We start from the raw sequence: 16,233 nt of genomic DNA on the forward strand, positions 1-16,233 counted from the left end.
AAATGAAAAATTCTTGAAAAATTTCATTTCCCTATCCATGGGAAAGTCTTTTGTCCTTCCTTGCCGTGGACTCAAAAGAGACCTTAAAGCGAATCCAGCACTAATTCCCAAAATAAATCCATTTGAACAAATGTTGAACATTTTTTCTATCTGTATATCCAACTCACATACTTTAACTTTATTTTAGTACTACCATATATTTCATCAAGATATGTTTTTTACGAGATGATTGTATATAAACTTAGAGAAGCCTTCCCCCTTGTTTCAAACCGTATTCGATTTCTTAATCCTCGAGGTCTTGCCTTTCTTATTCACAAAGAAAAAGTTTTTTTTTTGTTTGAATTAAATTAGAAAGAAATACTTTGAGAAATAAGAGAAAAATAAAAGTTTTGAACTTTATCCATTAAAAAGAAATTGAGTTTTTTTCATTAACGAGGTCAAAACTTTGGTGCACCGGATAAAATGTCACCCAACTTTTAAGAGTGATCAACTTGATACTTTCGACTATTTTGCATTACTGATCTGTTAAATCCAAGGTTATGTATGTATTTTCGCACATTTTATTAGAAAATGACCTATTATTATTATTATTATTATTATTATTATTATTATTGTTCTTTCTCCCTTCGTTCTTCTTCTTTTTTTTTTTTTTTTTTTTTTTTTTTTTTTTTTTTGCAGTCTGCGCGCATAATCAACCCTAAATGAACTTATCAAAACAGTTTTGGGTTTTGTCGAAGAGAGTGAGAAGCAAGGGTAAAGGGAGAAACACGTACAAGTCTAAAATGAGAGAGATGAGAGACAAATCTTAGAGAGACACCAGGGCAAGATTGTCCCTCATCGATCGATCGCACAACATCCCCAACACTGCGCGGTGCACATCATTTCATTGCAAACTAACATTTTGGTGCAACTACTGCAACCAGTTTGCTATCCAATAATGGAATCGTTGAATAAAACAATTTTAGCCATGTGTATATACTATATAACAAAAAAACGGATATTTGAAAATATAAAAAAAGCAATTCCCTGATTCATAACAGACATACTTTGTTGATCGTAATATTTCTGCTTCAGTGAGCTTATCATCCAATTCTCTCCTACACTTAGGAGGGGAGAATTTGATTTGTGATTTACTCGAGCATTCGTAGTTAGGGTTGTCTTAGCCTACTGGTACATGGTCTGCACCACCCACAACGGCATTGCTATTTGGGCTGCAAGCTCAACTTTTTCCGCTAATGGTGGCAACCAACTCCATCCATGTTTGCCATCGCCGGGTTCACACCGCTTAAAGCCTTGCTTTCCAGACTCAAATGTCTCGCAAGCCTCTTCCTGTACGGGCCCCTACTTTTATAAGCTTCATTGGAGGACCTTCAGTTGTTTGAGCCATGTTACTTTTCGAGGAAAAAGGGATTTCTTCCTCCCTCAATTTATACGTGAATCTCTTTTATATTCAAGAGTCTGCACACATACTAAAAGTTGGATTGCTTGCTTCTTTGAGCTCTGTATTTTGGGTAAAAACTAACATTAATTGTAATATAGTTGTATCAAAATTCTAGTGAAATGTCCAGTATTATTTGGTTTAGTGGAGTATTACTGCTTACTTTATAAGTGAAAATTTTTAAGTTTGACTCACAAACTCTTGGACGTGTACATCTCCAATGTTTATAGAGTGTAAACATGGTGGCTCGCTTGTTCATATAGGCCATGCTTTGAAAATATGATTTCATTATTTTAATGACCTGTTGCATCGAAGAGTATATGAAGGAAGATAAAAATGGGGCTCTTGACATCACATCTTATTGTATCTTAATTTGAAAAAGGCTTTTGAGCCCTCCCCTTCACCAAAAACCAAAATCAAAAATTAAAATTTTCAATCAATAGCAAATATACATCTTTCGATTTCATGTTCTCGTTTCTTGAATTGAAATCTTATTGTGAGGTTTGTTGTCTTTGTAAATGAATGAAACATCGGTGCCCTGTAAAAAGAACTTGTAATTTTAAGTAACACATTAAAATAATGGGAAAAAATTACAACCAGTACCCAACTTATGGGCCACTCCGAATTTTTATACCCAAGCTTCCAAAACTATCACAATGGTACCCCAAATATCCCACCCAACCCAACATTCGTTCCTGCCGTCATGGACGGCGTTAACTATCATGCCACGTGGCATTTTCTTAGGGGTAAAATCGACCCTCTGTCTTTACCTCCAGGGAAAAAAAATACAAATAGTACCAAACCTATGACCGACTCTGAATTTCTGTACCCAAATTTTCAAAAACTATCACAATGGTACCCAAGTTATCTAGCCCGACCCAACATATGTACCCGCGTCCCACGCTTGCGCAGTCCACCCAACGCCCCGCTCCTGCGCAGCCCACCCGTGCCCAAGATGATGGGAGAGTTGGGGGGGAAGAAGAAAATGAAGAGAGTTTGAGGAAGAAGAAGAAATCTGGTGAAAGGACGAGAATCCCCCTCAAAGTTTGACAGTTGACTAACTCCGTAACGGCCAACAGTGTTCTAGGTACTAAAGTTGGGTCGGGGTCCAAACTTCAGGTACCAAAGTGATAGTTTTGGAAACTTTGGTACAGAAATTCGGAGTCGACCATAGTTTGGGTACTGTTTGTATTTTTTACCCTAAAATAATTGATGTTTGAGTGAAGCCTAACTTTGATGGGTTGTAGTGTTTTTGATTTGTTCTTGGTGTTGGCCATTTTTTTTTCAGAAAAAATAAATAATTTGAAAAATAAGAGATAAGACTGTGAGACAGTGTGAGTATATGACTGTATCCATTTTTAACCAAAAAGGAATTCAGGAATATCTTCCAATATAAAATTACAAAAATAGATCTAAAAAAATTATCTTGCCAGTGTATTTGTACACTACATTACAGTACGACGGTGGGTCTGACAGTACTGTATCTCTACGAAACTAATATACAAATACTCACACGCGGAATAATACAAAATTGAAAAGTCAAAAGTCCCACCAAACCACAATGCTTTTCTGTCCAAAATCTGTACCATCAACCCAGTACAACCCCCGTACCAAATAGGGAAAACAACGCAATGACCTCCTTTTCTTTTTTTATATTTTCAAATTATCAAATATCCGTTTTTAATGTGCCCAATTCAGTTAGACCTCGAATTCAAAGTGCCACTGTCAAAATCAAACACCCATCTGTATCGCAATAACAACAGAAAACTATAAACAGCCAAAATTTAAACCAAACATGGAATCTGATTTCAATTTACTCTTAACAGAATTTAAAAGAAAAAACAAAAGACATAAATTACTTAACTGAGCTCTTCTTCTCAGGCCGCCTGTACATTCCCTCATTATTATTTCATTCAAAAAAAAAAAAAACTATATTTTGCTAATTCTGATTTCTAATCTTAATTAAGAAAGATAAAACTGTGTGATATATTTTTTTTTTGGGATTATGAAAGCTTGGGTATACCAAAGTGCAGACCGTTCATGTCATCCATGTAGTTCCTAACCTCCTTCCTAATCATCTCCTGCATAAAAGACATGAACTCCGGCCCAAACGACATCGTTCTGTTCTCATTCTCAGCCTCCTGCTGCTGCTGCTGCAACGACGTCGTTCTTTCTTCTCGGCGAGTCGCCAACTCGGTCGAGTACCTTCCAGGTAACGACAGAGTCAGCAGAGTCGACGGCTCCGGTTCATTGTGGATCATTTCGTTCTGGCTCGGCGGCGACTCCGTCCTCAACACAGCTCTCGCCACTGGCCTGAACACCTGGGCCGACGACACTGCAGGCACCACGCCGGAGTCGCTGACGTCGGATCCGGACAGGCTCGTCGGACTGTATCCGCGGCCCGACACCGAAACCGTCGCGGATTTCTTCTCCGGCCTGAGGTGATGATGCTCCTCGATCGAACCGCCTCCGCCGCCGACGACGACGCCGTCTTCCGCCATGGACGAGTACTTCCGCTTCAGAGTGGAGTTCCAGTGGTTCTTGATCGCATTGTCCGTACGGCCGTTGAGGAGCCTGGCTATGGTGGCCCACTTGTTGCCGTACTTGGAATGCGCCGCCGCGATTATCTCATCCTCCTCGGCCGTGAACGCCCGGTGCTCCACCTCCGGCGAGAGCTGATTGCACCACCGGAGCCGGCACGACTTGCCGGACCGGCCGGGGATCGACTTGCTTATCAGCGTCCAGTTCCGAGCGCCGTGCCGCTGCACCAGCTTCCTCAGCAAGTCGTCCTCTTCGGGGCTCCACGGCCCCTTAACCCGATCCAACTCCCTCTGTTGCCGCTGAACCGATTCGCTATCCATAACCGATCGAAACCCTAACACTAAACCCTAGATTCAGGAACAATAAAAACGAAAGAGGATAATATAATATATTCTACAAAATTGAAGAGGCGGCGAGAGAGAGTCTCGGCCTATTTTTGAGTTTGAGCGCCGCTGTGAGTTTTTCCGAGAGAGGTTGAAGGTCAGAGACGAGTGGAGAGGGGTTTATATAGGGTGGGCTTAGGGTAACTGGTCGAGCCGGTTAACTGAATCGGGTAATAACTAATAAGCAGCGTCACGGCAACCGGTTACTGCCCTTTAGCGTTACCCGTTACATCACTCTACAGCTGTATTAACAACCACGCGTTGCCACGTAGGACACATAGATTGCTGATGGGAAAGAATAATCATCATCCTTCCACGAAAATATCGAGAGGGGGTAAAACGGGTAATTTAATTTCTCGAGGGAGAGAGACGGTTAGGGGTTAGTTTCATTGGTTTCCAGTTTTGACTTTTGACTGGTGCCGTTATGTAAGTTACAGAAAGGGGAAGTTAATCGTTTGAAAATATCGCGAGAATTTGGGGGGAAGGGGGGGTGATGGGTCGAAGGCAGTTGAGAGGATAAGTTTGACTGAGCCAGGCTGGAGAGCATTTGAAGATTTTTGGGTTCGGTCCGGTTCCCTTTTTTATTTTAATTTTTTTAAATTGTTTTATTGGGGTGCACGGAATTGCTGATGTGGCAGAAAACGACAAGAATGGTCGCGGAATGGGAAGTCGGGTCGAGACTGACAGGTTGTCAGTCCAGGCTGTATACCTGGCGCGCGGCTAGTACTGTGATGTACCAACGGCCGTAGCAGTCCACCGACAACAGGCGGTCACTTCCAACAGTCTCTGGTGGAGGTGAAAACGACGTCGTAGCCTTCTGATGGGATTTTAAATTTGAATTTTGAGAGGTTAATTAAACTAATAATGGATTAACTAAAATAAGATTGGAATCAAGCGATGGACCAGTACCGGATTTCTGTTGATTCTGCTGCACCTAACGACTGTGGGTTCGGTACTTGTGTAGTGCAGTTTTCTAGTAGATGTTATTTGCTCTATTTTAAGTAGATATTTTGTGTGGTTTATAAAAGAATTGAATTATAAAGAAATGGGGTATTATTTGGGGGCATTGATGCAACCTTGTTTTGTGTATATTCATGGTTTCAAGTTTCAACAACATACTAGATTCGTAGTTTGAAATATTAAGTCACCCACATTACTAATTAAGACCATTGACTAAGTACATTATTATTCAACGTATTACGATTTCCCATTTTGGGAACACATCAATTCATATAATTTAGCCCTACTTTGATTAGTTTGGTAAGATAAAATGTCATATTCACAGTGTAATATGTTACAATGTCATACTGTAAATAATAAATATAAACGTTACAGTATTTTCAATACCACATCCACACTCTACTCTATGTGTGTATTTTGCTTTGCGGCAAGCTCTAACACTAGGGTCTTGTCTATAACAACTCATATCATGACAGCGCATGCGAAGTTGCAAACCTTCTCCAATTCAGTGACGAAAGCTTCTTCAACGCGCAGTTAGCATTTATATTTTTAACTTCACGGTGAGCTCACATTGGTGAAAGACCAAGACAAGGTCATGGGGTATGTTAATGACAACGAATGGGGCCTTGTGGCTATGTTTTTGCAAGGTGTAGGATTTAGTCTATGGAACAAGATTGATGGCACGTTTTTCTACTTTGTTTTTCTGGGGTCACATCCTCTGGGGGTAGATTGTATCTGCTAGGTTCGTGGAGGTGAGATATGGATCTCGCAATCAATTGATAGTACGGTGTTTGTGTGTTTCACTTCATCGACGACGGTGTTGGAGCATTGCTTCTTGTGGTGCCAGCATATGGTTATTGGATGTGTGACAAATTCTGCTAGAAATTTACATAACATATCCAACCTAATCATTTTCTAGTTAAGTTAGGTTTTTTAGTTTGCATTGACCGAGTCGGATGATTGTGGTTGATATTTTTTTTTTTATCAAAAGTTTTTGGTTGAGTTGAGCAATTGTTTTTGTTTGGATTTAGGACTCACGTGGTTTTTATCTCTTTTAAAAGATTGAATATTTTACAACAAAATCTAATTATTTTTATTTTTACGACCAAACTAACAACAAATGCTTATTGTCTGACTATGTGTCAACACATTAATTAATGTGTTGAAGCTATTTGGTCCTCTCGATCACCTTCTAAAAATATGTATGGTTTAAAATTCATCAAATGAAAGGCCAAGATTCAAAGGGAAAAAAGAAAAAGAAAAAAGGGTCCAAAATAAACTTGTAAATGCGATATCTTTCTTTTTGTTTTCGATCAAATCAAGAACCAGGACATGTGATTATGGACAGTAGAGGATGTTTCATCTGAGGTAGAGTGCATCATCAACAATGAATGCTGCTTTTCCCAGGCACTGCACATGATCGCATTCATTATGTATATCCACCACAATCAGATATTTTAGCTCCCAAAATCCAAATCCTCCATTTTTAAATCATCACACGACAGCGTTTCGGTGACCGTTACAACAGTTTTAAAAGGGCACAACACCATAATCCTTTTGCAGAAACATGTTAGTTCTCTCAGTTTTTATACTCCCACTGGATTATGGCCATGCAGTGAGCTTTATTAGCATTAGTATTATAGGGTTAGTATTATAATTCTAGGGTTTTTTTTTTCCACACTTAAAAAACGATTAGCACGTGGGTTAGGAAGAGTCCGGGAGGTTTCCTTTACTGTTTAATAATGGGCGTTGTGTCTTTCTGCTCCCCCTGACTAATTATTCACTGATGTGAAGGAAAAGCTAAAGCTTGCCTTTGGCTCTGGGTTTGATCGAGTATTGTGCATTGCACTTATTAAAGGGAAAATGATCGAGTTCGGCATAGCTAGGTTTGTTATTTTATCTGCCATATTCCATTGATATGCGAGAAGATGGAAGGGGAAGAAGGAAAGGTTAAATCAGCTGCATTAGTTTAGGTTCAACTAGCTCTTCAACTAGATCCAAAGCCATCAGAAAAGGTCTGCACAGTCTGAACAATATTCTCTTTCTTTTGGTATGTACAGGAAGATGGGTACACTTATTGAGAGTTTATTTCTTGCTCGTTCACACTGTTCTTTCATGTATATATAAGCGATTATTTTTCTTAAAGAAAAAAAAAGGGAAGAAAAAAACTAAAAATACAAAGATCTCATTCCCTCAAGCCGGCCATGTCTTTCTACAAGCCTGCATGGAGTTCAAGTCAAATAAGTCATACAAGCCGTACACTTTCCTTTCCTCTGCTACTTTACCGGCACTTCCACACTACATGGTCACTAATGGCTTCATTAGTATGTGATTACATTTTTGTAAGCATACGAGTCACAAATTTGAGGATCATCATTGTCACCTATTGGGTACTAGCGGAAAAATGGCATTTTGACATGTCTAGGCCTGCTTTTTTAAAGTTGAATTGGATGTTTCCATGTAAATATGCGATGATCATATTGTTTAGTGATTATCTCTAATCGTATCAGGTTTATATATATATTGTGGATCAAAACTTAATAACTTAATGAAAGAGGCGGGACAATCACATAGAGCTAATTCGATCTCCAGCAATTAAAGGGTACAAGAGTGATAAGAATTTGCGCACACAAACCAATCATAGCTCTCCTCTGACCCAAACAAGAGGCATCTCTTTAAGGCAATGAAACGTGTAGTGTTGTCGCCTATAAAATCGGACAGGGTATAACAATTGTAATATCTTCAGCATGCACTCCTTTGAATATGGGGGTAGGTGATGCTCTTTTTTGTCTTAACATTAATATTACCTTACTTTATGTTGATATTTGGCATGAGTAGTGTTCCCCTATCAATTTGGTGCATTTATTCTTAACTTAACCGTAACTAAAGTTCTGTTTAGGATTACTCCTAAAATTGACAAAAACATTTTTATATTATCAAAAACATTCCTGATAGTGATAGAAAAACTAGAATTACGAATTATTGAAGCACTATTTAATTTTCTTTCATCCTTTTGAAGAAGCATATGTGCACCTTTTAGAAAGCTCTTTAGGTGCTTTTATATAAACACTTTGAAAATCTTTTTTTTTTTTTGAATCGGTAAAATAGATTTCCATTAGCTAAAGTCAGAACGGCACGAATACATATCATCCACTGCTAACAATACGACAAGTAAGATAACTGAAATGCTAGCAGCCTAGCATCACTCACTATTACAAATCAATGCTCACTTATTTCAAGTGAGCCTATAAACTATACTAATGCATAGCAAAGAGGCTAAGACACAAAACAAAAAGACAACTTAAATCTTCTCCTTGCACTTCTCACTAGGGCTAGGAAGTTTGGTAAGGTAAGCAAAACAAGTTTTCTATGCTTCAGCAACTCTTTTCGACTTTGGAAGATTTTTGTTCTTTGACTCAAGTGGCCTTCCTCTCTTCTTTTTTGGTTCTTGCTTCACTTCCCCTATTGGTTCTTTTGGCACCAAAATACAACCCGATGCTTCAAGCAGTCCAAGAGACCTAGCAGAGAATTTGCTAGGAAAAGTAGGTGTCTTTAACTTTTTAGTTGGTGCATCTTGCAGCTCCACCTTTTTGAAAAGCTCAGGCAGCAAAATTTTCAACTTTTTTGGAGAAGCTTAAGAAGATGATGGCCTTGATCTCTTATCAACTGTATGCTTTACCGGTGGAGGTGTAGCAATCTTGGTATCCGCTCAGTTTGCACCTTAAAGTTACCATCTTCTACTACAGAAGCATGCTAGGGTTCAATTACCTGGACAATCATGTGATGCCCCGGAAATTCGTATTTATTTTCTGAGGATTTTCTGGAATCTAATTTATGGTTATTGGACGGTTTCGTGGCTCGTGGATGGAGCGGAAGTGTTTCGGACGAATTTTTATTCGAAAAGTGTGGATTTAGGGGGGGTTCAAGGTTGACTTTTTATACATATAGATTCTCTAAAAACTTCCTTCACAAAAATTGTAGATCGCGTTGACACGAGTTCGTGGATATGTGGAACTTGGAAATTGGAGTTCGTATGAGAAAGTTATGAGCATTTGAAGTTTTGGGAAAGTTCTATAAATAAGAGTTTCCATTTTCGGAAACTTACTATTTTCATTTTCACATTTCCATTTCCTGAAACTCTGAAAATCCTCTGTTCTCTCTCCTGTTTTTTGACTGACTTGACCGGGATCTGGCAATCAGACCCGGCTTTTCTGGTGAGCTCCGGCGGTCTCTGGCTGTGAAACTTGGCCAGCTTGTTCGCCTCCTTGTTCCGCTCCTTCCTGTGGTGGCCTCTAACGGCGGCGTTGCAAGGCGACACAGATTGAGGTATTCAGACCCGACCAGAAATCCTTGCTCCGGTGACATCATGGCTTCTAGTTTTCTGGGTTGAGTTCGTAGAAGCCTCCCTTGTCGATCTGTGGTGTTTGTTTTGATCGATTCACGTCGGAATCGAATCAACTGGTTGTGAACAGTTCACGGCGGTTTGTGGCGGCGATCTAGGTCGAGTTGGCTTGAACCCCAGGTATTAAAGTTGATCTATTTGATGTTCTTGACATTTTAGATGGTTGGATTAATCTAGTTTTGAGTTTTGGCCGGTGGTGGTTGGGGTGGTTGCACCGCCGATTGTGGCGGGGTTTTGGCAGCTTTCCTTCCATGTAAAGGATAGTTTCTTGTATTATATATCTTCTACTCATCGATACGAGCGTTTCGATATATAATATGCAATTTTTGGAGATCGTATGAATATATTGTGATTTTTACGGTTTCGGACCGTTCGATTTATTCAATCCGTGAGGATTTGAGCGTTCGATCGACTTGTGATTTTGACATATCGATCGTAGAAGTATTCCGGAGACATTGGGTGGTCTTAGATGTGGTTTCGCCTCAATTGGCGTCACTTTGAATTTTAGTTCGATTTAGGGTTTCGAACGTTATTCCTTGTGTTCCATTGACTGGATCAAGGCTGTACTTTCCTTAGGTGCTTGACAGAGTGCGTTATGTAAGTATTCTAGTGGTGTGAAGACGTAGTGGGAATTTTGAGGTGAGCAATCTCACAACGTTCATTTACTAACGGAGTTACCATTATTGTTTTGGCGTTATTTGTTTAACTGCAAACTATAGTTGGTATTAGTAGGCATTCATGAGCGAATGACTACGTATATATATATTTACGTGAAATATATATATATATATATATATATATTCTTGTAAGTGATATGTGACGAAATAATATGCATAATTGTGTTCATATTATTGTTGAATGCGACTTTTCAGGAAACAATATTGTGGAAAAAGATGTTTTCTATTGTTTGAAAAGTATTGAGTTTAATGTTACATTTTTGAGTCAAGCGTGACTTATTTTAAATGTATTGGTCCTTGTACCAAGAGCCACAGATGGTGAGCAGGGATGGGGAAAGCCAAAACTAGATGTTTGTAACGTTTTTAGGTCGGGTGCAACTTACTTAACGTTTGATTTTAAGACCAGAAGGGGTCTGAAGATCATATGTCACATATGATGACAGGTCGCAGATGGTGACCTTAACATTTGATTCTAAGACAAGACGAGATCTGAAAATCATATGTCACAAATGGTGACCAAGGCAGGTAATCGATAATCACGTCTTTGGCCGGACGAGTGGTTACGATTTCAATTAAAGCTCTAGTCTGTCCGCCAGTGTAATTCATGGGGTAACGGTGCGGGTTATATCTAACTCATGAATTTATGTTTTTAGGGAACAAGGTGTGAATTGCTTCCTTATTAATGGTTTTTAAGGAAATCAAGGTGTGAGTTGCTTTCCTTATTTCGTGATTTGAATAGGAAATCAAGGTGTGAGTTGCTTTTCTTATTTCATGATTTGAAAGAAAACAAGGCGTGAGTTGCTTTCTTTAATTGGTGTAAGGAATCAAGGCATGAGTTGTTTTCCTTAGTTTTGGTGTGAGTTGATTTGTGGTAGTTTTGAGTTACTCATATGGGCTTGCAAAAGCTTACCGGGTTTGTTGTGTGGCAAACCGGTCCACCATTCAAACGGTGTAGGGGTTAATCCTGCATGTTAGGATAATCGGGGCTGAAGCTGAGGTAGCACATTTGCAGCTTTATGGTAGGGAGCCATTTTTGTGACCTTACCGTTAATAAAGACTTCCGTTGTGTAGTTAGCTCTAAGGAGCATTTACGTTTTATTTTGTTGTTGACAATTTAATTCGTAAACATTTGTAATATATGACTCTGTGGAGCGGGTCAATATTGACATTGTGGGTTCAGGGCATCAGTATGTACTTGGGTTAAGGGGAAAAAGTTTTCAGGTATTCTGTATTCATGGCTGAATGATCACGCATATATAATTATGGGATTGTACATCGATTTTTATTTGTGTTAAAATCAAGGGCGTGGCAAATCATCAGTTGAGAGGATGGGGGAGATGCAGGGTCTTTGGGAGACTCATCCTTACTAAGTTTGGTGACCGGACCAAGGCCATGGAAGTTATTGGCTTGCGTCCATTAAAATTAGATGAACCAAACAGTGCTTAGGTTATAGGAGGAAATATTGGAGTCTAAATAGTAAATACCTTGGAATCAGAAAGCTCCATCCATAAACTTACTTGCAGGGAAACCCAAAGATGAGCTTACAATATCAAGCCTCTTCTCTACCACCTTTACAGGTCCAATGCTTAAGGGACACTGGTCCCGGCCCCTTCATGTAGTAATAGGCAGCACATATTACATCTTCCCACCAAATTCTCAAAGAAGAATGAAATCTCAGCCTCTACATTTGGAGCAAGTCGAAGAGTTTTTTGAAGAAAGAAAGGTTTCGATTAATCATGAGAAACCATAACCCTCTTCCCATATTCTCAAACAACTTTTCATTCAATTCAAGGAACTCACTAGCAACAGAGGCAATGTCTTTGATGGTATCTAGATCCTCAAAAGCAGGAGGGATGTTGGTGATTTGCACCCAGTAGAAGAAGGAGTTCATCTCCACTGTATGCAGCAGCACCATGCCGTCATACTCCTGTAGTACCACCGGGGCCTGGTTGAAACCTCCAAGGTCCTCCTCGAAGCACTTTGTTGCGATCTCGAAGTAGATTGAAAGCAAGGACAACGTTATTGTTTTGTATTCTTGAATTTTGATCAAAGCCTTTATCCAGGACCCAAACCCTTATGAAAAAATGTCTCAAATCGTTCAGGTGATGCAAGTTGCTTTGCCAAAGGTTTGGCCAGCAAGTACGGTTGCCTGGGGCGGCGTTGCGCACCCCCCGTTCTCCGAGAGAGATCAATGATCTCGTTCCCTGCCAAAGCCAGCGATGTAGTAACATCCTCAATGGAAGCCATGGTGAGATGGTGTTGCGGTGAAAGAGATGCAGCCAGGAGGTCAGCAATGTTTGGGGTTTTAGTGCGTGTAGACGACGCGCTTAGGGTTTTTTCTTTTAACACTTTGAAAATCATTGAAAAGACTCGATGCCATTTAACAAAATCGTTTTCCCAGGAAGCATAGAGAAACTAGGGCTGGCCTCGGGTCGGTGTTGCCATTTCCAGTAAAGGAACCGAAACCGATACTGTATCTTGGTTCAGGTTTGGTAATTTTCAGTTTTAGAACCAAGATGAAACCGAATCGACCATGCTCGGGTCGGTTCCTCGGTTTCTCTGGTTAATTTCCTTATTTCCAGAACACCAGAAGAATACCAGACCTGAGCTGGTTTCTAGGTTTCTGTCTTGCTTTCTGCATCTGCTAAATTAGCACAATACCAGCCTTCATGCTTTCCCAGCAATAACAACTAGCAAACTGACCAAATATGCACTAACAATCCATAAAATATTCACAATGTTACTAATGAAACTAAAAACTAAAAACTAAAAATGAAAACTGCATTATGCAGTACTGCATTGAACACAACATTTCAACACCAAGAACTATCAAATTGTCAAAGCATAAACTTCCCCAGCAACACCAACTCACAAACTGACCAAATAACACTCCACCAAATGTTCACAATGTTACCAATGAAGCTAAAAACTGAAAATGAGAACTGCATTACTGCATTCAACACAACATTTCAACACCAAAAACTAAAAATGAAAACTGCATTATGCATTAATGCATTCAACACAAAATTTCAACATTAAAAATTGTCAAACTGTCAAAGCATCAATCACAAAGCTTATTTCCACTAATTCAGTCCAACTGATAGTGAAACAGAATAATAATATCTAAGCAATTCAATTTGGTCAAATATGGCAATCTTCTAGAACCACAACACCATAATTCAACCAAGTGTCAATTTAAATTATAAAAGCTAGAAAAAAATAAAACAATTCCATCAGCAATGGCTCCAATGCAGCAATGCAAGCATGCAGTAATGAATGAACTGCATTAATTCAGCAAATCCATCCCCAATGCTCAACTCCATCACCAAATCTGTAAATTTGTATTAAAAAAGAAAAGAAAAAAAAAACAACACAAAGTAAAGCAATTCATGAACACTTGAATTCTATCAAAACAAAGCAAAGCTTTGAAAACTGATCAGACCTTTCCAAAACTAAGGGCTTGTCCGGTAATCATTTTTAAAAACCAATTTTGAAAATAAAAAAGAGAAAACAAGATTGGATTTTTGAGATCCGAAAATGTGTCCGGTAGCTTATTCCGAAAACAATTTTCAAAAATGAGAGAAGATGGCGACTAGAGATGAGAGAAAGACCTGAGAAGAAGAGAGCGACGTGAGAATATGGAAGAAGAGAGCACGTTCTTTTTTTTCTTTGTTTTGGAAAATATATCTCCGTGTTTTCTAAAATATGAGAATGAAAAGGTGAAAACGTCTATTTGTCGTTTTCTTGTTTTACGAGTAAAATAAAAAATTATTTTCAAAAATTATTTTCTGCATTTTTGAAAACAGACCAACGAAGGCATTTTCAAGCCATTTTCATTCTATAAAATGAAAAAGATGACTTGAAAAAGGTACCGAACGCCACCTAATTTTTTCTGTTTTCTCTGTTTTTTCTTCTTGGATGTAGAAACTGTAGCAGCAGAAGCCTAAGAACTTTTGGTGGTTTAGGGACTTGGTGCATAAATGGATGTAGCAGCAGCTTTGTTTATGGCCTTCTCAGCTCTCTCTCTGTCCTCTTTTTCATGTTCTGCACAAATCAAAAACACAACACAAACCAAAAACAAAGTGTTGAAAACACATACCAGCTTCAATGTTTTCATAGAACTCCATCTCCTCTATAGTAGGATTGTACTCCAACCCTATAATAGCATCAGACTTCAATCAATTTTGAAGACATATAAGTTTTTCAACAGTTTTGGGATTTAAGGAGCTTCTGTATGGATCTATCACTCTTTTTCAGGTGCTGAAACTCGACTCACTTGCAACTGTGGACACTTGTATGGTTAATACATCTCTTGCCAATGCTTGCAAGTTGGAATATTTACCTCCATTTAGCTTCCACCAATCCAAAATCTTCCAATCATCTTGTTGAAGTGGTTTTTCTATAGGGTCCAGTAAATACCTATCCACCTCATGTCCCACAACAGCTTCATTATTTTGTTCTAGCTGTCGGTTCCATTCTTCTTGCATAACTGCCCTCTTCCCACTGAGAGGTTTTGATTTGCTTCTAGACTTGCTAGTTGCTGTATCACTATTTGGTGCACCTTTAGACTTGTTCTGCCCACTGCTTGCACCATTTTGCTGACCATACAAGTCACAAAGATCGACAACAAGCTATTTCACTTCATCACATTTCTTCTTGATCTCCCAACTACTCAAATTCAACATTGTTTCACTCACATGAGCAATGTTCCTTAATTTATAACTAGGATCTAAGACTAAGGCAACTAGGAAAAGTTGATACATTTCATCCAAGGAACCAAAATACTTTGAATACTTTGCCTTCATCTTAACTGCCATGTTATACAACACTTTGTCTGCTTCGGTTGAATCGGGTCTTATACCACCAGAACTGAGTTCTTCAAGCTCTGTTTCGATGCCAACAATATCATGAAATGCCTTGTGGGCAGTAGGTGTAAGTGAAGCATTAACATTAGGTGTCACATCATAAAATATCTTCAAAAACTTCACAAAGATTGCTGCATTGTCCTAATCTGTATCATTTGGTGGCCCAACCCTTTTCACAGCAGCCTTCTTCGGTCTCTCAGCTTCATCATCTTTCTCAAATTCCTCTTCTTCATCAAAGTAGATTTTGTACTTTGTATCCTCCTTATCAACCAACCTAACAAAACCTTTTTTCAACTCTAAAGTTGTGTCCAACATAAGAAATGTAGAATTCCACCTTGTCGGAACATCTAATATGCAAATCTGATTGCATTCAACTTTCTTCTTCTCTACACAACTTTTGAATTCATCTAACCTTGCACCAGAACTGAATCAATCGAAGGTTCTGGTAATGAGAATGACGAGTGAGAGAGATGAAGGTTATGGACTTTTGGTCGAGGTTTAGAGCAGTTTGAGAGGTTTTGATTGAGGCTAAGAGTTTTTACTGGAGGCAGTGGGAGATTTTGGTCGAGGGCTCGAGGTTTGGTCTGAAACTTTGATCGAAGGGTTCTGATTTGGGGCTAGAAAACCTAATACCAGGTGTATAATACAAATCATAATCGATTCCTCGGGTTTTTTGAGCTTCCAGAACAGAGAACCGAAGCCGAACCGAATGAAGAGAACTCAGTTCGGTCCTGTAATGAAACCGAAAACTGCAGCCTAAGAACCGCACCGAACCAACCGGTTCGGTTTGGTTCGGTTTTTCCAGTTCCTGGTTCAAAAATCCCACCCCTAAGAGAATCAATCCCACCCCTAAGCCCAAATTTGACCTTTCCTCGTTGTAGCTATAAACATCAGATTTGGACTCTCACAATCAAAAATATTTGGGCCTCTGAATAGCCCAAATCTATCTAGCTCTCAAGTAACAGTC

The 16,233-nt window shown here is 39.2% G+C and overlaps 1 protein-coding gene across 1 annotated transcript; it reads right to left on the reverse strand.

Moving 5' to 3' along the window:
* Positions 1–3,221: 3,221 nt before the first annotated feature.
* On the reverse strand, positions 3,222–4,467 carry LOC112172176 (transcription factor MYB44). Its single transcript, XM_024309416.2, has one exon. The coding sequence runs from the start codon at positions 4,297–4,299 to the stop codon at positions 3,442–3,444; it is 858 nt and encodes a 285-aa protein (XP_024165184.1). The 5' UTR covers positions 4,300–4,467; the 3' UTR covers positions 3,222–3,441.
* Between the last annotated feature and the right edge of the window lie 11,766 nt (positions 4,468–16,233).

This window comes from Rosa chinensis, chromosome 6, assembly GCF_002994745.2.
Source record: "Rosa chinensis cultivar Old Blush chromosome 6, RchiOBHm-V2, whole genome shotgun sequence".
NCBI classification, from domain to species: Eukaryota; Viridiplantae; Streptophyta; class Magnoliopsida; order Rosales; family Rosaceae; genus Rosa; species Rosa chinensis.